This window comes from Siphateles boraxobius, unplaced genomic scaffold (assembly GCF_051911475.1).
Source record: "Siphateles boraxobius isolate OS27281-9 unplaced genomic scaffold, OSU_SipBor_1 25, whole genome shotgun sequence".
Lineage (NCBI taxonomy): Eukaryota > Metazoa > Chordata > Actinopteri > Cypriniformes > Leuciscidae > Siphateles > Siphateles boraxobius.
Window position 1 is genome coordinate 22,104,058 of NW_027508866.1, and position 24,080 is coordinate 22,128,137.

General features: G+C 39.5%; 2 protein-coding genes and 1 long non-coding RNA gene across 7 annotated transcripts in view; 1 reads left to right on the forward strand and 2 right to left on the reverse strand.

The window, feature by feature from the left end:
* Positions 1–862: 862 nt before the first annotated feature.
* On the reverse strand, positions 863–11,967 carry zfand5b (zinc finger, AN1-type domain 5b). 4 transcript variants are annotated; one of them, XM_077243204.1, is made up of 6 exons: positions 11,790–11,906; positions 7,822–7,921; positions 5,218–5,395; positions 4,900–5,106; positions 2,422–2,550; positions 863–2,333 (listed from the first exon to the last, which is right to left on the reverse strand). In XM_077243204.1, exons 3-6 carry the CDS (start codon positions 5,372–5,374, stop codon positions 2,185–2,187), a joined length of 642 nt encoding a protein of 213 aa, XP_077099319.1. In that variant the 5' UTR covers positions 5,375–5,395; positions 7,822–7,921; positions 11,790–11,906; the 3' UTR covers positions 863–2,184. The 4 variants fall into 4 exon arrangements, with proteins under 4 accessions (XP_077099319.1, XP_077099317.1, XP_077099318.1 ...); XM_077243202.1 differs by having other exon boundaries at positions 4,900–5,109; XM_077243203.1 differs by lacking the exon at positions 7,822–7,921 and having other exon boundaries at positions 11,790–11,967.
* A 627-nt stretch (positions 11,968–12,594) lies between these two features.
* On the forward strand, positions 12,595–13,401 carry LOC143750290 (uncharacterized). Its single transcript, XR_013207139.1, has 2 exons — positions 12,595–12,708; positions 12,921–13,401. It is a non-coding gene; the product is annotated as an uncharacterized LOC143750290 (long non-coding RNA).
* A 601-nt stretch (positions 13,402–14,002) lies between these two features.
* erbin (erbb2 interacting protein) overlaps positions 14,003–24,080 on the reverse strand; it is a 92,510-nt gene continuing 82,432 nt past the window's right edge. The window contains exons 21-26 of one of the 2 annotated variants that reach the window (XM_077243216.1): positions 21,285–21,383; positions 20,088–20,144; positions 18,754–18,927; positions 16,818–16,910; positions 16,630–16,704; positions 14,003–16,548 (exon numbers count right to left, since the gene is read on the reverse strand). In XM_077243216.1, the coding sequence (XP_077099331.1) occupies positions 16,441–16,548; positions 16,630–16,704; positions 16,818–16,910; positions 18,754–18,927; positions 20,088–20,144; positions 21,285–21,383 (606 nt within the window). In that variant the 3' untranslated portion in view covers positions 14,003–16,440. The remainder of the gene's footprint in view (positions 16,549–16,629; positions 16,705–16,817; positions 16,911–18,753; positions 18,928–20,087; positions 20,145–21,284; positions 21,384–24,080) is intronic. The other variant, XM_077243217.1, reaches the window with a different exon arrangement.

The window sequence follows — 24,080 nt, forward strand, 5'->3', positions numbered from 1 at the left end:
GAATATTGTCAAGGCTGGTCATTACTGAGCTGGCCAATCCAATCAAAGGTGAGACTTTACCGTTCACAGATACCAACCATGAAGGGCATCACTGCAGATTTTAACGGTGAAGGACTGATAAGATGCAGCTTATGTTTTACGATAGAAATTTTGCTGTTGTGAATTGACATTCATAATTCATTAATGCTTTTTTTTTTCATTTTCAGCATTTGAATTAGATTGAATGTTCTATTTGCAAACAGTTTAAATTGATTAAATCTTATTCTTGTACTGTTATTTCTCAGAATCCATTTAAATCCTTCAAGACAGGGTTACCGTACTAAATCCAATCATAAAGACTTGCTGAGTGGGACGTTTCACTGTATGTCACTCCACTTGTTTGACTGATGGTTTTCATAGACTGTCTTTGAGCGAGACTCTGAATCATTCACTCAACTGATTTGTTCAAAAACACTGATCCATTCACGAAGCACGCACATCTTGTGTAATGAAGCCTTGCTGGTGCGTAGCATTGTACATAATGGTGAAATGAGGCTTTGTGAAGCACCTTTAGATCCTAAAAAGTGTTAATCGAAGCTTGTACGACAGCCCTCTAATGGTCAAAATAAATAACATGTAACATTTCATAATAGCAAAATTGAAAAATACTTCACACAGCTTATATTCCATTGATGCAGATACAGGGCTAGTTCAATTAGTCATTTTGATTGGGCAATGGGATGGTTGTTACAGATCTGGCAACCCTGACCAATCCACATTCAGGACCAGTTAGTTAAAGCCCTTTCTTTCATGTTTTGCACAAATAAATCTTATGATGAACAACTTATTACACCAGTACAGCACAAAAACAGTTCAGGACACATTTTAATGATATCTCTGTACATAATTTTATTTACATGATACAATTTCGCAGTAATGTTGGATAACAAGATTATATGCGCAATACATATAATAAATAAAGATGGTTTGTACAAACTTGCATAACTAAAATCAAAATCAGAACAGAAGGTTAGTTGTACTGTGTAAACTGACAAAGCTCTAAAATAAAACAGTGCCGTGCAGCCAGACCCAAAAACAGGAAACGGACTGTGCCTCAGATTTAAAGATGGCGTTCACCGAGTAGACTATAGTCACATACTCACACTGACTCACAACACTCAAGCACACTCAAAGGGCTGATTAAATGACACTAAACAATACCATTGATTTCTTACCTGAATTTAACACTCAATACCCACTGAATAGATCAATCACACACAAGAAAGGTGAATTAGAGGAAAAAAAAGAAAGAAATGGACTTCTAGTATGCTGTATTTCACTAACCATGCAAAACACCCACTTAAAATTCAACCCTCTGAACAAGCCCAGGAACCACGTTTTCATAAACTGGAGTCACATTACAACTCAACTGAAGAAAAAAATTAAATAAATTTTCACTTAAACAGTCACGTGGGAGAATCAATATAGTTGTGTGTTAGTAGCCATGTCTAACCACATCCATAGTGGACACTATCACGGTCGCTCATAATTGATCGTGAAGTATTCTGGTCTGGCTGCATGAAACCATCGCAACTGGATTATATATTTTTCACAAAGTCTGTCAATAATAATAATTAAAAAAAAAATCTTTTGAACATGAAAGAGAAAACCAGCATCACTCCAATAGCTCAATAACTGATGTAGGCTGATGCTCAAGCAGAAAAGTGGTTGATAAATGTGGAAAAGGCTGACTCTTAACGGGAGGGCGAAACGTTCGACCTGGAGGAAACAAGAGCGTCCATTTGCTACATGAGCCAGCCATGCACTGTTGCTCTGACGGCGCTCGGGCCAGAGTCGTAACAGTCTGCAGAGAGTCCAGGACACACCATCACAGAGGAAAACACGGACAGTCAGCCTTTAACACAACAATCAGATCCAGGATACTCAGAAACAGACGCGTCTCTGGCTTCATACCTTTCAGAGACTTTTGTTCTTTTTCCTCATTTGTTTAAACTTGAAGCTCATATACCAACAGAAAGCAAAAGAAAGATGGAAACAAAGTGATCACTCATGCATTGGCTTAGAAACAAGATTCTTTCCCATACTGTAATTAAAAAAAACTAGTCTTTAGAATCGCCGGTCAAAGCGCGAGTCCTTTAATCTGATCTCTCGCAGAGTCGAGGTGAAGACGGTGGTGGTGGGGGGTTATATTCTCTGAATCTTATCGGCGACCACGACGGGGTTCTCCTTGCGGATCTTGGCGGCAGCCTCTGCCTTGTAGTCGTAGGGGCAGTTGTGCTTGTCCGAGTAGCGATGAAGTCCACAGAACAGGTTCCCACAGCGGCAGTCGAACCCTGACCAATGAGACGTCAGCATCAGAACGTGTGGAAGGAGCATTTATGAGTAGGTTTGTGTGTGGGAACACTCGTAGGTTGTGCTCACCTGTCAGGCCAACCTTCTTGCGGCACATGAAGCATCTGTTCTTCTTGTGTTTGGGGGCTTCGGGCGTCTTGGACTCGTCCCCGTCGTCTGAGCTCGGGGGTGCAGCGGACGCTGTGGGCTGAGTGACGACTGCAAACACATGCACACGCATTAACATCCCGAAAAAACAACTACATGCATACAGAACATCTTTCCATCTTCAGTACACAGGCATTTTCTGTAAGTTTTTTGCCAATTGTAAATATTGTGGCTTTCAAACCGAAATATTTTTGTCTTTTTCAGGCAGTTTTTTTTTAGAGATTTCTTCAGTTTAAGCTCATTGGAAAGTTATCAACAACATTACTTTCGAAGCAAATGAAGTGAATTGTTTTTACTGTAAGAACCTCTTTTAGCAATAAAACAGATTACAAACACAGCATTTTACACATCTGCATGCCGCTAAAAAACATTAATGGATCCATTTTATAATAGTTAATTAGTTAAGCCCAAACTCTGGCCAGCATGTCATTGATCTCGCAGTCAATGGTCAAGAAAAGTTCAGATTTCTCGGATTAAACAGTAATGACATCTATCTAGGGCTGCAGCTATTGATTCTTTTTGTAATCGATTAATCTAGCACTTAGTCGATCGATTAATCGAGTAATCGGATATTTTTTGTGTGTGTTTTATTAACAGAATAGTTATATTAAACTTGTGTCTATTTCAGTTAAAGCTGTTATAAGTTATATACTGTAAGTTATATAGTATGCAAGTTATAAAGCTATCTCATATGTGAATTTTCCTTTAAGATGTTATAATATAACCACTCTACCAGAATACACAAATATGCTTAGATGCTTAGTTTAACGCTGAAGAAGAGCTGTAACGTGACTTGTTGTTGAACACGCAGTAAAAGCTGACACACTTTTTGTTCCGTGCGTTTTAACAGAAAAATGAGTACTCCGAATCTTTATTAAAAACCAACAGGCTGGGGACTTTCATTTTTTGTTGTTGTCTGTATTTGGCAGACGTGAAATACAAACAAGGTCTCGCAAAGACTGCAATACAATATTTGTTCCTCCATCACGTCCCGGTGTGTACAGTGAATGCATGCTGAAATTATTGTTGCGTGGCTACATAAAAGTTTAAGCATATGTGATGCATTGATGCAATTGGTCTGACTGGCGTGTGTGTGTGTGTGTGTGTGTGAAGGGGTTATTTTTTTAGGCTATACACTTGCAATTGAACGTGATAGTTACGTTTACTACTTAAACATGTCATCAAAGCTAAAAATCATATCTAGTCAAACCGCATCACGACATCGCTACAAATACAGTATGGGATTAAAATCAGCGAACATCAATAGGCTTAGACTACGTTACCTTGTTTCAGCGAGTTAAGTGTATTAAGTGAATTAAGTGTGTAATGATCCCACACTTTAGACAATATCTGCCGTTTATTTACATAATTATTCTCCGCCATCGCGCAAACTAAATTCAAAATATATGCTTCCTGAACAGGTCCGTGTGAATAAACGGTCCGTGTGAAACAACCAAATCCCTGCGCCGCGCGTATAGTGCGCGTCATAGGAATTTAACGAGGCAGAGTTTTTGCCTCGAGGAATTTTAGTAATCGAGTAACTCGAGCAATCGTTTCAGCCCTACATCTATCAGCATAAACAGGTTAAAGGAATCGTTTACCCAAAAATGAAAATTGTGTCATCATTAACTCACCTTCAAATTGTTTTAAACCTGTATGAATTTCTTTCTTCTGCTGAACACAAAGGATGTCAGTAACCGAACAGTTGATGGACCCTTTTCACTTCCATAGTATGGGAAGAAAATACTATGGAAGTCAATGGGGACCATAAACTGAACACAAAAGATGATATTTTGGAGAATGTCAGTAACCAGACAGAGGAAAGAAACTCATACAGGTTTGGAACAACTTGAGTAAATTGACAAATATTCATTTTTGGGTGAACGAAAACTTTAAGGTGTAGGTTCATGGTTAGTATCAGCGTCGTGTAAGCAGTCAGCACTGTGATTCGAATTAAATCTTTAGAATTGGCTGCAGAGTGGGGTTTGTGAATGAGAAAAACATTGCTTAAATGAAGCAGTGTTCAAAATAGCAGACTAGTCTTAAAGTGCAGTCACATTAGAGAAACTTTGCAAACGAAAAAGGTCCGTTGCCAGTAGTGTAGTGCCGTATGAAGCACAGCACACACAGAGTTTACTTCCAAACCAAGTGGTTTGGCCAATATGGCGAATTCACACGACCAACCTGAACCCGTTGCAAAACTGCATGATGAAATTGTTTGCGCCTTTTTAAAAATGAACCAGAAGCATTAAGCTGTTATTTTGAACCTATCCGGTGTTAGGACTTTCATAAACTCTTTTAGGGACTCTAAAGCTGCGTTTAGAGCACTTTAAACATGATTCAGCTGAGACACTTCCTCATGTCTAAAAAAACAACAACAAAAAAAACAGAAATACCAACCCGGTTCAGGAACTTCTACTTTTGGCGAGCCCACGTCGTCTTCACAGGAAATGCTCATCTCCGTCATCTGTTGTGTGACTGGAAGGGCAGCGGTGGCGGCGCTGTTGGGCGACTCGGCGCTAGCAGCGGAGGAGTGGTTTAGTGTCGCTTCAATGATCTGGATGGCTGAGGCTTCAGAGGTAGGACTACTGGTGACACTGCTGGAAGCTGCTGGAAGAGACCAAACCCCTTTATTGTTAATGAGACGCATGAGGAACAATCGATCTTACGAACACGTCCGATTGTCCGTGGAGATGTTCAAAGAATGGAAACACGTACCCATTGTGCTAATCGGACTGACTCCCCCATTGTTTTGTCTTGTTAAATGCTCTTTATAACAGACCGAGCACATGCCACTGGTCCGAGGGTTGCCATAGAAACCGCAGCCGGTGGCACAGAGCATGGGCACGGGGCTTTGATTGGTCTCCTGGGCCATCTCTCTGAAGGTGGGCGATTCCTGCAGACAACAAAACACAAGGACCATGAATATGACAGTGTGTGTGTGTGTGTGTGTGTGTGAATCAAAGACTGGGGCTGGCTTCATTAAGAGGATTTATGCAGATAAAGGTGCAATGTTGCCACAGCCTGGGAATCAGATTAAGCGTCAGATGCCTGAGCACTTTTTTTTTTTTGCATCGTTTGACATGAGCCTTATCTTTGCAGGGAATCACCGGATTCAAGCAAACGAAAGCAAAGTGATTTCTGCAAACTCATGCCAAAGATCATTTTACAACCAGACTGACCTGTAAGACTTCCTGGAAGTCCAAACACTTCACCAATCCAATCATTAAAATGCTTCATTAAACTATATGGTGTGGTTACATCAGAAAAGGACATGACTGTGAGTAGGAAGATTAATCTGCTATGAAAATACTTCTGTGCTCAGATTAACAAAAACACAATCATTAGCACCAAAATTTTAGCTAACAAGCTGTAAACGAGTTTATTTTCTGACGCACACACATTCATTAGAAAATCCTAGGTAAGTGGTTCTTTTTTTACTCTAATCCCCCTTTGTCCAAGACAATATTTAAAGGATCTCCAATCTAAGCTGATATGTACTTCTGAACAAAGTTCATAAAGTGATCGTTATCTAATCTATTTGAATTGAGTGGTTTAATCCATTTAATGAAGACTCGAATGCTTTATATGATTAAAAAGATTGAATTTAGGCTACAAACCTCTTGCAGAATCTCAAACGTGCTGCGTAACACGAGAATGAACCTCATTGGTTCTTGCGGAAGATCAAACGTGCTGCGTAACACGAGAATGAACCTCATTGGTTCTTGCTGAAGATCAAACGTGCTGCGTAACACGAGAATGAACCTCATTGGTTCTTGCTGAAGATCAAACGTGTAGCGTAACACGAGAATGAACCTCATTGGTTCTTGCGGAAGATCAAACGTGCTGCGTAACACGAGAATGAACCTCATTGGTTCTTGCTGAAGATCAAACGTGCTGCGTAACACGAGAATGAACCTCATTGGTTCTTGCTGAAGATCAAACGTGTAGCGTAACACGAGAATGAACCTCATTGGTTCTTGCGGAAGATCAAACGTGCTGCGTAACACGAGAATGAACCTCATTGGTTCTTGCTGAAGATCAAACGTGCTGCGTAACACGAGAATGAACCTCATTGGTTCTTGCTGAAGCTCAAACGTGCTGCGTAACACGAGAATGAACCTCATTGGTTCTTGCGGAAGATCAAACGTGCTGCGTAACACGAGAATGAACCTCATTGGTTCTTGCTGAAGATCAAACGTGCTGCGTAACACGAGAATGAACCTCATTGGTTCTTGCTGAAGCTCAAACGTGCAGCGTAACACGAGAATGAACCTCATTGGTTCTTGCTGAAGCTCAAACGTGCAGCGTAACACGAGAATGAACCTCATTGGTTCTCGCACCTCAAACGAACATGCTTGAGCTTCAGTTTACCACAACTGATGTGCGAGTTGGTGAATGTTTAAATGTGAATGAAAGCCTAAATTAAATCTGTACATCATATAAAGTGATCGTGTCTCTTCAGAAAATTTGGAATAAACCGCTCCATTCATATGGATTAGTTTTATGATCTCTTTAAGAACTTTTAGAAGCATCAAAGTGGTAATTGCATAGCTGTCAATGGAGGGACAGAAAGCTCTCAGATTTCATCATTTGTGTTTGTATGAAAGAAAGTCTTGGAGTCTTTGGAACGACATGAGGGTGAGTAATTACTGACAGAATTTATTATTGGGTGAACTATCCTTTTAAGCTCAAGCGCAAATCTACTCCACCTACAGAACGGCCACAAATATATGAAGGTATACAGCACTCATCAATGGGCAAGGAAATCCAGGCACGCTCTCAGAAAACACATGAGCCAGATAGCCTTGGACAGACTTTTTTTTTAAGGAAAATCATTAATACAAATTATTTCTGTGATTGAATTACTAGTGTCATGAACCCCCCCCCGTTTAATCATTACTCGTTCATACCTCAGATTTGAAAAAGACAAGAAATGGGTGTGTAAAGCTGTAGAAAAGTGGGAGAGTAGAGAATGGGAAGAGGGGAGACACTCATAATACAGACACATGAATATTTAAATGCAAGCGGACGAAAAAATAGCAAACAACAGAGTTGGGCGCACCTTGATGCATTTAAAAAAATATATAACCCTGACGACAACCTCACAAAAGTTATCAGTAAAGAATAACAACTATCATGATCAAATCATACAAGTTCTGATAACTTATTCTTACAAATATCAACACTTTCAAGAGAAATTGGTCTGTATTAAAAATGAGGAAGAACATTTAAAACGTCTAATATTTTCATTTTGTTTACGTGCACTATCACTGAACAAATGACACATCAGTTTAACAGAAGGAATAAAGGCATAGTTACTTTTTTTGTCCATTCTTCTTTGAATTTTCGGTCTACATCACTGTCTTGCGGGTATCAGAATAATTTGTCATCGCCTTCAGTTGCACGGCTGTATCAGTGTCTGTATTTTCACATATATATTTCATTTGAAGTCCTGAGATGTGCGCATTTGCAGTGCTGGTTCATGTTTGGAGCACTAAAACAGTATATGAAATATGTCCATAAAAATTTGCAACGTGCTTGCTTCGTTCCGGATATGAACTGTGATCCACATAGCGAGTGTTAATCTCATTGTGGCGTTCCGCACATAAACTGTTCTCATGCGCGCGTTACATATTAAATATTTTTTACTCATATTCAATGTGTTGGTAGTCAAACTTTAACTCTAATTGCATCGTGGTAAAAACACAAACACTTTTGTGCTACTATGCTGAGGAAACCGCAACAACTGACCCTTTAAACATCAGTTAACATGCTGCTCATTTAATTATATTAATGCATAGTGTGACTGCCCATTTATATTTACATTTTCTATTAAGTTTCTTTCTTTTTCATTACTGACTGTTTACAACAATTTCATTAAGTCTACATGCCCACTGTTGTGATTCCATTCATTAATATTTAGATCTTGGTTCACACATAACACCATACGTTACAAAAACAGAGCGAGTGTAATGCACTGCACCATTTTAAACAGAATTTTCCTAACTCCTTTATGAACACTTCGCAAACCAACTTTATAATTCGAGGGTGCTTTCTTTCACACTAAAGCATTTGAAGTGGATCACTGTTGGTTTGACCAATTAGTCCAAACAAGATTCACTTCTATTTTTAAAAGTAAATTTTAAACAATTCTGTGGTGTCATGAGCTAAAAAAAATAATTTAAAAAAATTAAAACATTCCAAAAAAGCACTAAAACTTTTTACTCAATTAAAATGAAACTCTCCCATAGAGCATGACCAAAACTCTTAAACGAGCATTGCGTAGCTTTTTACTTAAAATCTTTAAGATAGAGTTTTCATTTGTACATTTATGAGCCAACCATAATGTAATAGAAAGAATGACACCTTAATGTCCACCACGGTTGCCTCTATCAGCCTGTAGGCACAATTGTGTGTGGAGGAGTCGGGTCCGAATTGGCGCGAAAATTCACAAAATGTGACGTCATTCGCGTTCTCGTCTACTTGGGCTTACATCCGGAAATCACTAGCAGTACGTAACGTTAGTGTTTCAAATGGACTCTGCGGACGGAAAGAAGCGGCCAGCCTCCAGCACAATCCAGACACCCACGGAAACTCCTCGTAAGTTTAAAAAAATAAAAGCCTTATCTAGTGCCGCCAAAATAGAGAGTGACCAGCGTCGGGCAAAGACAAGACAAGAGTCAACATCGGAGCGGCATTTCATTCTTGGAGGGAGGACCGGTCAGCGATGGGTATAAAAAGCAGACCCGAGCTGGCTTTCTTTTTACTGCAAAGGTAAGACATAGTTACAACTCTCTGGTTGCTGTGGTCATGCTCATACGAGCGTGCGCACCGAGAACGAGCATGAGACTGGCTTCAGTATCTCTAACGGCCACTGATGTCAGTAACGGTTAGAAATTTCAGAACCTACGCAATGCTCCTTTAATATTGATTAAAGGACAACACAAAGGATCAATCGAATGATATTTTGCCATACCATTTATGTTACAATATGTAAAATAAGCAGCTTTCTGCTGCACAGAAGTTACTGACAAGTTCATGTGATAAAGCAACATAGTCCCCATACATGGACAATTATACTTTCTACTGTATAGATACAGATAGATACTTAAAGCGCTGCTTGACATGTGCATCACCTATTTATTGTATTTGTCATTTGCATGTTTGTTCTTATTTTTTTTAAAACAGACAATATCACGATAAAGAACGAATTAGTTGTTTTTTAGTAAGATTTATCTTATCTCCCACCTCTGGTCCACAGTCACATTGCGCACAACCATCCATTTATATTAATAGTTCACTTTTTAAATAGTTGTGACTGTATCAAATAATCCTCAATACCAACTTGCCCTGGCATCAACTACTGAGATGTCGGTGTAGTGAACACCATACTAAGCAGATGAAGTGCGTACGACTATGCAGTGTTGATGGGTAAATGCTGAATAGCAGTGTGAGATGTAAATATATCTGTAGGTGGAACAGCTGGAACATTCTGTTCAAGCAGAGGCCGATCACAGCAGAAAACCCAATCCCCATCCAAGCGGAAACATGTAACACACGCTTTCGAGCAATGAACCTGAAATCTGTCATGAGTGGCATGACTTTGAGGTGGTTTCAGAGGGCCTCTTGTCTGCAAGTAAACAAGATTGCACCTCCGCCTTCTGGCATCAGAGGCTTTCCCCTGAAAACCCTCCACATGGCCATTACATCACGTGTGTGTGTGAGCCTGCTGCCCTTCGCACTCGCTCACATGGACCGCTGGATTAGTTTTCATCCGTCACAAGGGTGCAATGTGACATGTTGTCCTGAACAGCCTTCATCAGTGTGTCCCAACTAAAAATACCCCCCCATCGTCCTACCTGCCTCCCATTACATCACACACACACACATCTCTAGTAGGAGCTGGTTTGCATAGCACCCTCCTCCCTACACATGGCCTCATATTCTGATAAAGCCAAAAATGGCATAGACCCAACAGGGCTGTTTTTTTCTTCAGCCGGTTCCCTGCATGTTGGCCATCTATGTTCACCTATCCCTGTACGATGACAGAAAATACACGGCATACAGGGCAAAACAAAGACATGAGAGATAAACCAAGTCAAATAGTTGAACAAAAGCAAACCATGAATCCAAAAAGACACCATAAATGGAGAAAGACAGCAGAGAACAGATGCTCACGTGTCTCAATGCACCAAGATATGAAGCATTTAAAAGGACACGTAGAGCTTATACAAAATCTAATAGTGCACTTTACACTAAAAACACGGTATGTGCGTGTTATTCACTTAGTATGTGTACTTCATACATTACATATAGAGATATATCAGCGTTTGAGGCCTCGTGAAATCCACTGAGTCATGCTAACACTAGCATCATAGCTAACAAACACACAGTGGCATAAAAAGCGCCAAAAAACACCCAACACAACAGCTGCTGCCCTCAAAATGTGTGTTGTGTTTAGCCTGAGGGATTTGTGATGATAAATGAGGGAGAATGGATTGTAATGTTGCGGTTTATCTACTTTATATCTGGGTCAGGGTGAATTTGCTTTGTGTTCTCCTTTGTTTCAAACACTCTTCCTGTTTGAGCCAAAGCACAAACCTTGATAATAATGAAAAACACAGCAATTCACCACCAGAACCCCAATTCACAACAAATCAGTCAAAATATTGAAAAATATATTTTAAAGACGTTTATTCATTCACTCAGCGATAAAGAAACACAAACTAGCTGGGCTTTGAGTTTCCTGTATAACATCTCGATCGACACGCAAAACTACACCAAATAAAACCGAAAACACTATAATAGACAGTAAAATAGTCGATTAATTATAATACTTCATAAAAAGCCAGTTAACTATATCAAAAAACATTTGAAGAGAAATATATGCAAACGATCTTATTTTTTCATTTCTGATAACTTGAAGGACAAAATCAGTTTAAATGCGAAGCAAACAACGCGTTACGAATGAAACACTTGTGTTTAAACATAAATCTGCTATTTTCTTATCATATTTCAGCTTTTAGGACGAAAGGAACAACAGGCTAATTGTACTAGCTAACGTTAACATGCTAGCATCAGCTAACAGCAATATTTGGTTAAACTCACCAAGTTCGTCAATTTAGACTAACCGCTACCACATTAAATCACATTACACCAACGAATAACTCTGGAAATAAAGATATTAAGCTTATTAACTGGTTATTTCACCCAAACTAATCATTTTCCTGTAGCGTTAGCATGAGCTTTTAAAGGGTTGTAATGTGGGGGGAAAGTGTTTTACTTGCCTTATATGAGTAAAAAGAGAAGCTCCCGGAATTAAGAGACTATATATTAAACCCTTCGCGTTGGTCTGTGCCGCTAGTCCGCTGACGTGTGTGTTTCGGTGTGTATGTGTGTTTTTCTGGCTGCTGTTTGTTGGGTTTCTTTAATAGTGGCCGTGACGTCACGGTGATTGACACCTCCGAGGGGCGGGGCCAAATGCGCCAGTCACAACAAGTTTACTGTACAAAAACAACCTTCTGCTCTGAAGCAATAGGTTTAGTGCAGTGGCCAGGGGGTGCAGAGCACTGCACTGTCATAATAGTCAAATACTGGATTTTGTTGTTCATTACAGTTTGTGGGAGTTGTAAATGGAAGAGTTCGTCCTAAATTTGATGTTTTGAGACAAATTGAGGCAGACAAATAACAAGTTGCACTTTTTTTTCTAATGATTTCAAAATGAATTCTGAGTAGCTACTGTGATAGTACTGATAATACCAACATATCTGCACACCCTTTAAATGTGCCATGTTGCCACAATTTCAACCCAAACACCAGTTAACAGATATTAGCCGTCATTCATATTACTGTGATTTTATAGTATTAACTGTATGCAACATGATGTTTTTAGTAAAAGAGCAGGCACAAAATATGTTCGAAAGTTAAGGGCGTATCAAAAGGTCAGATTGTATTGAGGTCCAAAACATTTTTAACACATTTTAAGCAGAGGGTTTATTTGGTCCATTGGTGTGCTGAAGGTTATTTTTACACAAGCTTGTATCAGATGTCAGCGCACTGTGATCTGCTGACCCGCAGAACAGCCCGAGCCGAGCTCATTTGAAGGACACGTTGATCCAATCACAACACGTTTCCATCAAGGCCAAGCAGACGCAAGATGAAGATACTGGGACATAAGTTACTGAATAGTGGCTGCCTCAAAACGCAGTGAGTTTCCTATAGACAGCTTTGTTTGGTGTTATAGACACATTCAAAAACTCTTCTTCTTAAAAACCAAGCTTTATGTGTTGCTTTTATGTGTGAAAAAGTAGGTTTTTTTTGTGTAGTAATGGTCATAAAACTGATATTAATGTATACATTATATACTAAAATAATCATGATTAAGCTGAGAACCATTTGGCTTGAAATCTTGTCAACAGGAAAACAATGAAACGAGTCTCATGTGGGATGAGACAAGCCTGGGTCTGTTTTGAAAGCACTCTCGTATTTTGTCCCTGGTTATATATAGAGCTGGAATCTGATACGAGACAACTCTCACTCCATGTGAAAGAACGGCTTCGCTGCTTTCTGCTTTTTAAGTGATTTCAAAGCCTAGGAATGAAGCTAATAAAGGTGGTGAAGGCTTGATTATATTCTTACGTTTGACCATTTCAGGCATTTCCTCGAACTGCAGCAGCGTTGATGCATTATCAATAAACAAAGTATTGAATAGGTTTATTACCTGATAAAAGCTATGATTAAATTACTTTAGTCATCTAATTTTACTTCTCAGACCCGTTTAGTCTTTAACACCTATCAGCTTTGATTAATGACTGAAATATTGTATGTGGTTGTAACAAAACATGACATTTTATTGTTAATGAGAAATCTAGTGATGTGAGGTAAACATTTCATACCTGATTTCATACCTCGTACTATGACCCAAAATGGCCAGATTCAATGAGATCATCTTTCTGAAAAAAAATATTTACCCACTATCCTTCCAAACCTTTCTAAATGCTGCAAAACACACACAAACATATTTTAAGTCCCCTTGTGAAAATCAGGTTTTTAATGTTGTTTACACGTCTATGTGGTGTTTTTAATATGCTTTAAAAGAAACCTTGTGTAAATTCATGTCAACACCATTGCTGAGTATTGCTGGTGTTTCTGCCATCACAAACTACCTTGTAACCAATCAGATCATTGTGTGAGTGGATCTCTGAGCTGCTGTGAGTGAGCGGAGGCGGGGCTAATTAGCACATTTATAGAACCATGTATACTAAATTAGGAAAGGGTGTAGAGTTACATTCAAGCTATTTTAAGGCATGAAGATTTTTTTCCCAAGGAAAAAACATTTAAATATGTAATTTTAATGATTAAAGATGAGTTTTAAGGGATACAATGATTGACTACAGGGAGACTTTAAAGAATGGTTGAATTGCTTTGGTCAATACAGTGACTGTACGGACAAAAATAAATACATAAACACAGAACCAAAAAAAGACAACAAACATACACCTTGAAAGAGCATTAGTTGATTTATTCTTTCCACAGTACACCATGGAAAGTAAATTTATTTACAAAATCTGGAATGTTGAATAAATGCATACCAATCATCTTAACAGTAGCTGCTTGCGGAGAAACCTTTGACATAGCTATACATTAAAAGGGCTGCTTCTGTGTTGCAAGTTATTGCTGGTTTTAAAAAACGTAATCACTAATGCCATGAACAAATCATAAACCTTTTTAAAAAGTATTTACATGTTGATTAGTAATCTCTAAAGTCAAAGTAAGGTGTACTAAATAAATAAAAGTGGGACAGTAAAAAGAACACCAGTTTTTTTTAGTCACTGTTCGTTATTACGTTTTTACAATGTCTTCGCAGACAAACTAAAAAAAGTGACAGTCGAGGGATCTACGCTAGACTGATTCGTGACAAAATAGAAGTAACAGTGTCCACAAAACCATGTTGAGCGAATCAGTCTCAGCAAAGATGAGGGGCGTAGTTTTATCGACCAACGTTATGTTCTTTAAACTGTGCGATTAATCATTTTTTACTCCAAAAAAGTAATCAAATGTAGCAAATTAATTTACAATCCATAGGAAATGTTGACCCAAAGCTTAACAACATACTAAATTAAAACTGGAACTCAATAGCGAATCAATTGAGTTCTTGTAAAAAGGGCGACAGTGCTCTTTCACATCAAATTGTGGATTTGTCACATTATCAGTATGTTAATTTGATTACTTGGATTCAATTAGCGCTGCAGTCTACTGAAGAATACAGCGAAGAACGATCAAAAGGAGGAATTTCATGCAAATAATACACAGAGTACTAGACAGTGGGTCGTTCTCCTCAAATGCAGGCAGGGCAAAAAAATCATGGCCTTTCAATGTGACTACTTCAAATACAAACATTACAATTAAGGTAGCTTTTCGAATCTCTTTGCTATTGAAGATTTTGATGTATCCACATAAAATGCAATGTGAATCTTCATGGGTGGAAACAGCAGTGCAATCGCTAATGTGACGAGACATTCATTCGCACACTATTCGGACTTTACGCACATTTTTGTTCTTTACAAAAAAATCTTAAATGCCATTTCCGAATATTTTCGTCTTTAAAAATTTACAATATAAAATGTGGTATTAATCGAGAAATACTAAATGGGTTCTTTATTTATATAAAAACGCAACTGACTGCATCTTGCGAATGGACTAAACGACTTTCTATTGCTCTTTCGCCCACGGTGTCATACGCCAGCCTAATAAGGCCACTCAATATGCGGTGTGGATCTGTACAAGTATTGCTCCGGGTCGAACCCATTTTGTGACAGTTCAGGGTCTATGGCACTTGACATGTCGTTTTCTCGAAGTCCCCAATAGCAAACATCCACAACTGCAACTAGTCAAATGTCAGAATGTTTTCGTAAGAGAATAAAATATCACATCTACAATCTTCTTCACAGAATAAAAAAAAAACGGTTTTGATGATCTCTCAAATTGAAATAAGAAAAAAATAAATGTTCGAGTGCGAATGCTTCGGATGAGTTCAGTGGCATTGGAATCGGGTGGCTGTGTTGTAGAAGTCAGAGGAAAGAAGTTCACGTGCCAGCAGTTTCATGCCACCCAGCCAGTGTCCCAATATGCTTTGGTTAAGATACTTGAACCACTTTCTGTTTCTGTCTTTTAGCAAAGCTGCTCTTTCCAAATCCTCACGGAAGTACTTCATCGCGTTCCTGTCCATGTTTCACGTGCTGGGAGCATTTCAGCGCATCCTTCCAGGTGGCATCCGGGCTAAAGTCTGTCTCTTCCACTTCTGTCCAGTGGAAGTTTGCAGGAAGAGACTCTTATTTCACTGGAGGAAACTTCCAGAAGGAGAGAGCTGAGAAGGCTAGAAAAGTTTCTAGCTTAGAGGTGCATGAAACAAGTTATCAATCCCAATGAATGGAAGTTTTCTTCACAAGGGTAATCTGACCACCAGGCCAACAGATTTCACATCCAGTTCAGTTTAGCTCACCCCAGTTCTACATTCATTAGCACAGTTAGCACGTAGCATTGTCTTCCAACTTACAATCTCACACAGGTCATGAAAGTGGTTTTAAAAATCTTTAAAATGATAAAAAACAAACAAAAAAACGAGTGAGATTTGATCGAGAGGCCTGGCCTCAAGCGGTCAGCTCATGTCCCAAAAGAACTCAATCCAGGTGGTCTTATAAAATGAAAAACAAAAACTATCTTTACAAAAAGCACAGGCTTTCATATCAGTTGGGCTGCACCAACAGGCTATCCCACAGTGAAGGCGCATGCTCCCAGACTCTTCCACCTGATGCAGTGGTTTCGCCCCTATCGACCGACGGTCAAAGATCGTCCCGTTTATATCAGCTCAGATTAACTACATACAGCACTGGCTCCTCTCGGTACAAAAATAAGACAGTGCACATTCAGTTTCGTCAGTTATGCGGCCATCTCTCGAACGATGATCAGGTCGACAGTGCTGGGGAAAGTCTTCAGGAGGGAAACAGCGTGTCCGTGATCGATGTTAACGAAGCTGTATCCGTTTGCCTGCAAAGTGGATGTTAATTCATGTTAGTGAATTACTAAGGTATGGACAAAATATGTGAATAGAAAGTAGTATTAATTGACCTGGATGATCTTGTCCCCAGGTTGAAGGAGTTTTGAAGCCGGTCCCTCTGACTGAACCCTCGTCACGAAGATGCCCTGTTGATCATTTATGATTTAAGAGATCATAATTCATTGGAATCATAAATTGAAATCAAAGCTCCAGAAATGGATGTGCACAACCATTTCAAAAGAAAGAGAAAAATACTGACGTAGTCGTCTGGGCGGAAGGGATTCCCGCGACCACCCACTCCTCCTGATATACTGAAACCCAGCTCAGGATTCTTCTCGATCTTCACATGAAGCTGAGAACGCAAGACAGACACGCGTGTCACACAAACCACAGCGCTTGAGTTCACATCACTGTGATGCCTAAATATCTGTTTGGCTATTAGCTAGCATTATCCAATATCCCACATAGCCTAGCTCTAGGTGTCATCAGGATTTTACATTTTAATGATAGACCATAAAACCAAGAATGTTTATTAAAGCATAGAGGGTTCATTTTGATTTCCTATTGACTTGCACGGTGTCTACACCAGACGCGAGCGGCGGGACGCGACAAAAGCAAATAGGGCCCGTTTACACCTGGTATTAACGTGTTTTGGTGGATCAGATTACAAGTGGACGAAACTAAATACAGGTGTAAACGGGTCTAAAACGTGGAGTTTGTCCACTTTGACCACTTCCAGAGTTAGTTGAAAACCCATCCGACCGGATTGCTTTCGTAGTGTAAACGCTCATGTGGTCGATTGTATTCGAACGGCCACAAAAGACGCCTTCTCTCCGCCTACTGACCTAACGTGTAAACATTATGGGAAGCGCTGCAGCCGAAAAAGTTTAAATCCCGTCTGGCTAAAGACCCATGTTTGGTTTGAAGACGGAAAACGTAAATCAATGTTCTCTCAACATTCCTGATTTCTAACACACACTCGCTGTGTTCGGCTGGTCTTGAGCTGTCAGAGCAGAAACTAAAGCCGCTGCTCTCTGTGTGTTTTTCTGTCGTCTCCGGTCGCGTTCATATGTAAATTGCGCAAGCTTATTTCGTCCATTAGATTAAAGGGATAGTTCACCCAAAAATGAAAATTCTGTCAGTATTTACTCACCCTCATGTTGTTCCAACCCCGTAAGACCTTCGTTCATCTTCGGAACACAAATTAAGATATTTTTGATGAAATCTGAGAGCTGGTTCACTCCTCCATAGGCCTCTTGAGGGATTAAACTTGCAGGCCCCGAAAAGTTATTACAGACATCGTTAACAATCTTAAGTTTGTCAAGCGACGAGAATACTTTTTGTGCGCAAAAACAAACAAAAATAATGACTTTATTTCAACTATTCATGTCCTTCTCTGTGGGCCTCGAGTGAGTTCACTAGTGTAAAAGCGTAGAGCTTCTGTTGTTGTACATCACACGCATCACCCACATGACCAGCGTCAGCCAAATGTGAGCCTGCGTGTGATGTAGCTCTACGCTATTACACTAAGTTAACTGACTAGAGGCCAACAGAGAAGGAAATGTATAGTTGAAATAAAGTCGTTATTTTTGTTTGTTTTTGCGCACAAAAAGTATTCTCGTCGCTTGACAAACTTAAGATTGAGCCACTGTAGTCACTTGGACTATTTTAACGATGTCTTTAATAACTTTTCGAGGCCGGCAAGTTTCAATCCTTTTGGAGCCTACGGAGGAGTGATCCAGCTCATAGATTTCATCAAAAATATGTTAATTCGTGTTCATAAGATGAACGGAGGTCTTACGGCATTTGGAAAAACATGAGGGTGAATAAATACTGACAGAATTTTCATTTTTGGGTGAACTATCCCTTTAAAAGATCTGGAAAAAAAACCCCATACATTTACCCGCCCATAGACCCTCCCCTTGAAGAAATCAGGACAGAAGTGGTTGAAAGTGGACAAAAGAGACGGATTAAAACATCAGTTGTGAACGGGAATGTGTCTCCCTCGTCTACTTGTGATTCGATCGAGCAAAACGTAAACAGAGCCTATAAACCCATTATAACCAGTGATGCCGTCTACACTGGTGCCACAACTGTTGCGTCCAGTGGAGACACTGTGTTAGGCATGATGGTCTATAGATATGTTAACATTTCAAATGCAGGGCACATATTGATATTTCTGAGACTGGTCCCACCTCCTGCTGCAGGGTCTCTTGTGGGACCCGTGGAGCACCGGGGGGCTGCTGGGACACCTTTAGCATCAGGTAGTCAATGAGCTGCTCTCGTGAGGGGTGGCGAGCCATCGGGGGCTGACCGCAGCTCATGGGAGGTCTCACAGGAGCACACATTTGGCCATTCATCAAAGGCACCTGAGAGACAAATGCACACACCATTAAGAGATGCACATAGTATGTCTGCCCCTTAAATCACTACACACTGTCAACCAATGGCAATCTCTCTCCTCAAAGTTAAAACAAGTCAGTGCAGTGATTTTTGCATTTAACTCAGGTTTTGGCAAAGGCCCACACAGAGGCTACTTTCAGAGATACAGAAGATTTATGGTCACTATGATGAGATTTCTGTGATGAGGAACAGGCCTCTTTAACCAGACTCTTGGAATTTCATTGACTAAAGAGAAATCAGTGAAAACGTTTTATTTTTTATCATATCTGAAAATTGAGTTAAAGGGAAATTACTGGGCTTTTCCAATAAAAACAAAACTAAGGATGGTCCTTTAAGCATGTCTAAATGTCTACTTATATGTGATGCATTTTTCAGACACCAGGGGGCAGAAAGTTCCCAGGAAACATTTCAATGAACCAGAAATCGGGGTAGAAGAACAAGAAATCCATGTTGACTGATTTAATTCTAATTAATCCACCTCACTAAATGGTTTATTTCCAGAGAGACCAAGAATTCCACAATGAAACAAATTGCATCTTTGTTTTCAAGGACTCTTGTCCAAAAGTCACTCACCAAGTACAAACAAAATGGCACAAAACAAAACAAATAAAATTGTCAATAAAATATTTGCCAGGTGCCAATATTTGCCATGAATATATACTGTGTGTGTGTGTATACGTGTATATATGTTACCAGTTAAATCTCAATTTAAGATATTTTTATCTCTCCATGTGTTTATTGTAGTCAGTAGTAAGGACATCCACAGTTGGTTTGTGTGCTAAAAAGATCAGCTTTCGAACATGTCTGAGGCTTCTTTAAAGCAGTGCTTGATAATTAGAGCTAATTAATCACTGCTGGAGTCAGGCACGCCCACTGGGTCCATATCTCAATGCAGTTCATTAGCACATTACACACAACCACAGATGAGGACAGAGGACTTATAGGATCCAGCCATAAGAAGTTTAAATGATATTCCTGAACATCACTGCATATTGTTCTTCATGAGTGTTTATAGCAAAACATCTGAACGTTATCGCATTCGATAAAGCAAGCAACATTTATACAATTCTAAATGTCCAAATATTTTGGTCATTAATGTCATTAATTTATGGTGTAAAGCACTTACTTTTCTTAAAGTGTCGATATGATAGCCCGGTTGTCCATGAGGACTGAAGACATCGTCCTGCAGAGAAACAGCACAAAATGTCTCAAACTTTGCTAAGGAAAAGGTTTACTGTATTTGATGATGCTTGTTTAACCATTATGGGATGTATTTTGAGTACTTTTAACTACAGTGGATGACTATAGTATTAAAACATACAGCTAAAGAAGTGACTGGGAACTGCAGCCATTTCCCATGAATGTGGAATTCCAGTAAATTGGATTCATAAGCTTGTGTTACTTAAGGTCCTGTTGTGTGTCATTTCAAACAACAGGATGGTTTACTTATAGCACTCTAATTAGCAAGGTTAATCAGCTATTATGTTTACTAACTCCACATTATGAAAATCAAGCTGAACAAATCACATTTCATAAAATATTTCATAATAATATTCCATAGATTTTTAAAACAGACTTTATGGGCCTTTCAGCTAACCTGATCAAAACAACAGAGCTTTCTTTAGCTCAGATTGTGCTTTCAAGCACACAGAGAGAAATAAACACTGTTTCCAGGACTTTTTTGTATATGGTTTAGTGGTTAGGAATGTCCTTAATCTCGTATTACTTAGACAACCCAGAGAAACTAAGCAATTGTGCAAACCAGCCGACACTGGATATAAGCTGAGAAGGGTGAACTTGGGGTGGGGGTCTTAAGCTCCATAAGGGGCATTCTCGTCAATGCTAGCTGCTTAGAGACGTTTGTTGGCTACTCAAAAGCCAGTTTCCCCCCCAGAAATTTGCAGAATTGTGTGGAAAAGAGCAGATTGGACATTCTTCTTTTGTATTTCATGGAAGAAAGTTAGTCATACAGGTTCGGAACATAATGATGATTACAGAATCTTCATTTTTGGGTAATTTAACCTTTTGACTGACTTTACAAACCCTGTTCCCAGATGTCTCCCTTATCTGACCCATTTTTTTCAGGTCTTCCAGTCTCAACTAACATTGATTTGAAGTTGTGTTTGATTAGAAAAGAGTTAGAGAGTAAAAAGAGTAGAAAAGAGTACTTTTTTGTGTTTCAGCAAGGTGGTTGGGAAGCATTCAAGATATTCAGCTTGTGTGTGTACAGAAATTGCAAGGTGATAAATGCCTCTAAATTTGTTGGGGACACAAATTACACAGCAAGAGGAGAGAATGACCCTTTTGGTGAGGTCTTACTTACGCTGGGCCCATGAGCTCCAATCGGCCACCGGTCTACAGCGCTACAGGCCAGAGAGCTCTGACTGCCAATGAGAGTGGCCAAAGACCGAGATAGAGTGCTCTGAACATGATGACACATGCACACAAACACACATGCATTTAATGAGGACTTCAGTGAGCATGCATTGACCATGAGTATACTTTTGAAACATGCATGGGTTAGAGTTGGATTATGTGTTAATGTCCATACACAAATATGCAGAGAAATACTGGGTAATGAGCATTTTTATGAGAAAATAAACAATAGCATATGCATGCAGTTAATGCTGAAGAATGGTGGAGCGTGGAAATTCAGACTTGAGGTTCAGACACTAAATTGTGAGTGCCCATGGAAAACTTGCTGCTATGATGCCAGGGTGTTGCTATATGATTGCTAAGATGGTCTGAATATTTGTCAAAGTATGAATACTTCGCTACTAAATAGGCGCAAAAACAGATTGATTCATAGTATTACTGAGTGACACTTTACTATTTCATGAGGCCACTGGGAGAGGATTTATGAACTACAGTGAAATTTATTCCTTATCAAATGTGGTACCTATGCGATTTCGGATGCACATAGCTATGTTGTTGCCAACACAATGGGCTAGCAATCCCTGCTCCTGGAGGGCTACCTTATTTTAGCAGATTTCAGCTCCAACCCTGCTGTAGTACACCTGCTTGCTTTTTTCTAGCAATCCTAAACAGAGGTGTGTTTGATTAGGGTTAGACTTAAACTCTGCAGGATGGCTAACGCTGCACTATGATATTCTGAACCCTAGATACAGCCTGGGTCCTTTACACAATGCATGTCTAATTTTTGATTGCAAGGGATGGGTAACTCTGGTCCTGGAGGGCCACTAACCAACAGAGTTTAGCTCCATCTCAGATCAAGCACACCTGCTTGGAGTATTCAAACAAAACTGAAGACAGGCTGAATCCAAAATCGCCCCCTAAACCCTCATTCACTATTCCATAGATTAGTCCACCTATTCTTAACCATAGGGCCGCGGCACAAGCGCCACCTGGAGGGCCGCAAAAAACTTTACGTTTTTCACCTGTGGGCCGAGAGGGCCGCGGGACCAAACTAGTTATCAATTGAAGACACCAGAATGACCACTGTTATCCATGAGACAGTTACGGCCGCTTCACACCGCAAGCGTCAGCGGCACGTGAGCAGCGCGTATTTTTTTCGGCTTGCATGTTAATCAATGAGTGCATTCACACTGCGAGCAGGAGCAGCGCGTGAGCGTCAAGCAGGAGCGTCGCGTGAGCAGCAGTGAAGCGGGGGATTCGGCGCCGAGTCTATTTTTTTTGCTGAAAGCACACTTTTGATGGACAAAATAAATTTGATTTCACACAAAAAGTGCCCAAAATGCACAGAATAAGCATGTCTAGTGAGTTTTAACAAGAACTAGAGTAGGCAAAAAAGGCAAGGAATATAGGCAAATTCAGTTTGGGTGAAAGTATGGTGTATTATAAAAAACTAAAAAAACTAAAGTAAAATAGCCAGAAAATATTATATAAAAACTTTCTTTTAGTTTATGAAATACACAGACAGCTACATAGGCACAACCCAAATCAAACCCGAGTGTGCGGTTTTGTGTGTGTGTGTGCTTTATCTGCGGAGTTTGGATACTTGTAAACCTATTGAAAATATGCAATGACTGAAACGACAAGATTGGAGCTGTTTTCTTGGTTGTTTTGTTGTTTACTGACGTTTATATGGTTTACCAACTTCTAAAATCAAATGTATAGTTGTCTTTGTAAATAATTGTTCGCTTATATGTAGCTTTGGAGCCGCTACTGTGACACTGTACAAACGCTTCCAGTGTGAGTATGTAGTACATGTAGTACATCCAATCCAATCCTGGCATGTAGTTACGCTGACGCACTGCTCAAGCGCCGCTCACGCTTGCGGTGTGAAACAGCCGTTACAATGCACCATCCCACCACTAGTGGCAGTAATGCCAACACTGGAGGCTACTCTGAGAGTGAGCCTTTCCCCCATTCCACCCAGGCTGGATCTGATAATATCTGTGAAGCAGGCCCAAGTGTCTCATTAAGAGGGGAACATAAATAGGGAGTTGTAGCTTGTTCAAATTGGACTGTTGTGATTGTTATTGTTCATTTATAACAGATATGAAGCGCAACTTCAGGTTCTACCATGCAAAAATGTAGACTGCTGAAACAATTATAAAATTATTTTTACAGATTATAAAGCTATATTTTTTAATTTGCACTTTATTTAAATTTTAATTTACTTATTTATTTTGAAAAATATTTTTATGAATTTATTTATTTTAGCAACACATTTTATTGTTTTTATTTTTATTTATATACATTTTAACAGGCAGTGACATTCACAGGCAGTGATTCAAGTGATTCAGCAAATTCTCTTTTGTCTTGTCCCGCATGAATGGTTCAAAAGCATTCGCACGAATAAGAGCGGGATCATGTAACACTAGCCAAAGGATGACAAAAATAACAGATGCTGCGTTAATTGCGTTAATAGCCCTATTTGTTTATTTCATATAAAATCGCAGCATTTTGCGTCATATAATCGCATTGGCTTGACATCGCGATTGCGATACGATTAATCGTGCAGCACTAGTTAGGCTAATATGCCTGACTTGAGCCTTTAAATTTGTTCTTGATGCAGATTGATTTGTTCCATGAATTGTTTTGTGTTTTGCATCTTGTTGTAGCCTATGTGCAGGTTTACATACACAATAACCTGTTAAACTGCAAGTGGATTTCATTTAGTTATTGAATACAA

What these genes read in the sequence shown, in the direction of transcription:
- zfand5b (XM_077243201.1), bottom strand. Translation starts at nt 5,374, where the DNA reads ATGGCCCAGGAGACCAATCAAAGCCCCGTGCCCATGCTCTGTGCCACC. An exon ending in AGTAGAAGTTCCTGAACCGG is followed by an intron (nt 2,551 to 4,899) that starts GTTGGTATTTCT and finishes ATGTGTTTGCAG; the next exon opens with TCGTCACTCAGCCCACAGCG. An exon ending in CAAGAAGGTTGGCCTGACAG is followed by an intron (nt 2,334 to 2,421) that starts GTGAGCACAACC and finishes CTCATTGGTCAG; the next exon opens with GGTTCGACTGCCGCTGTGGG.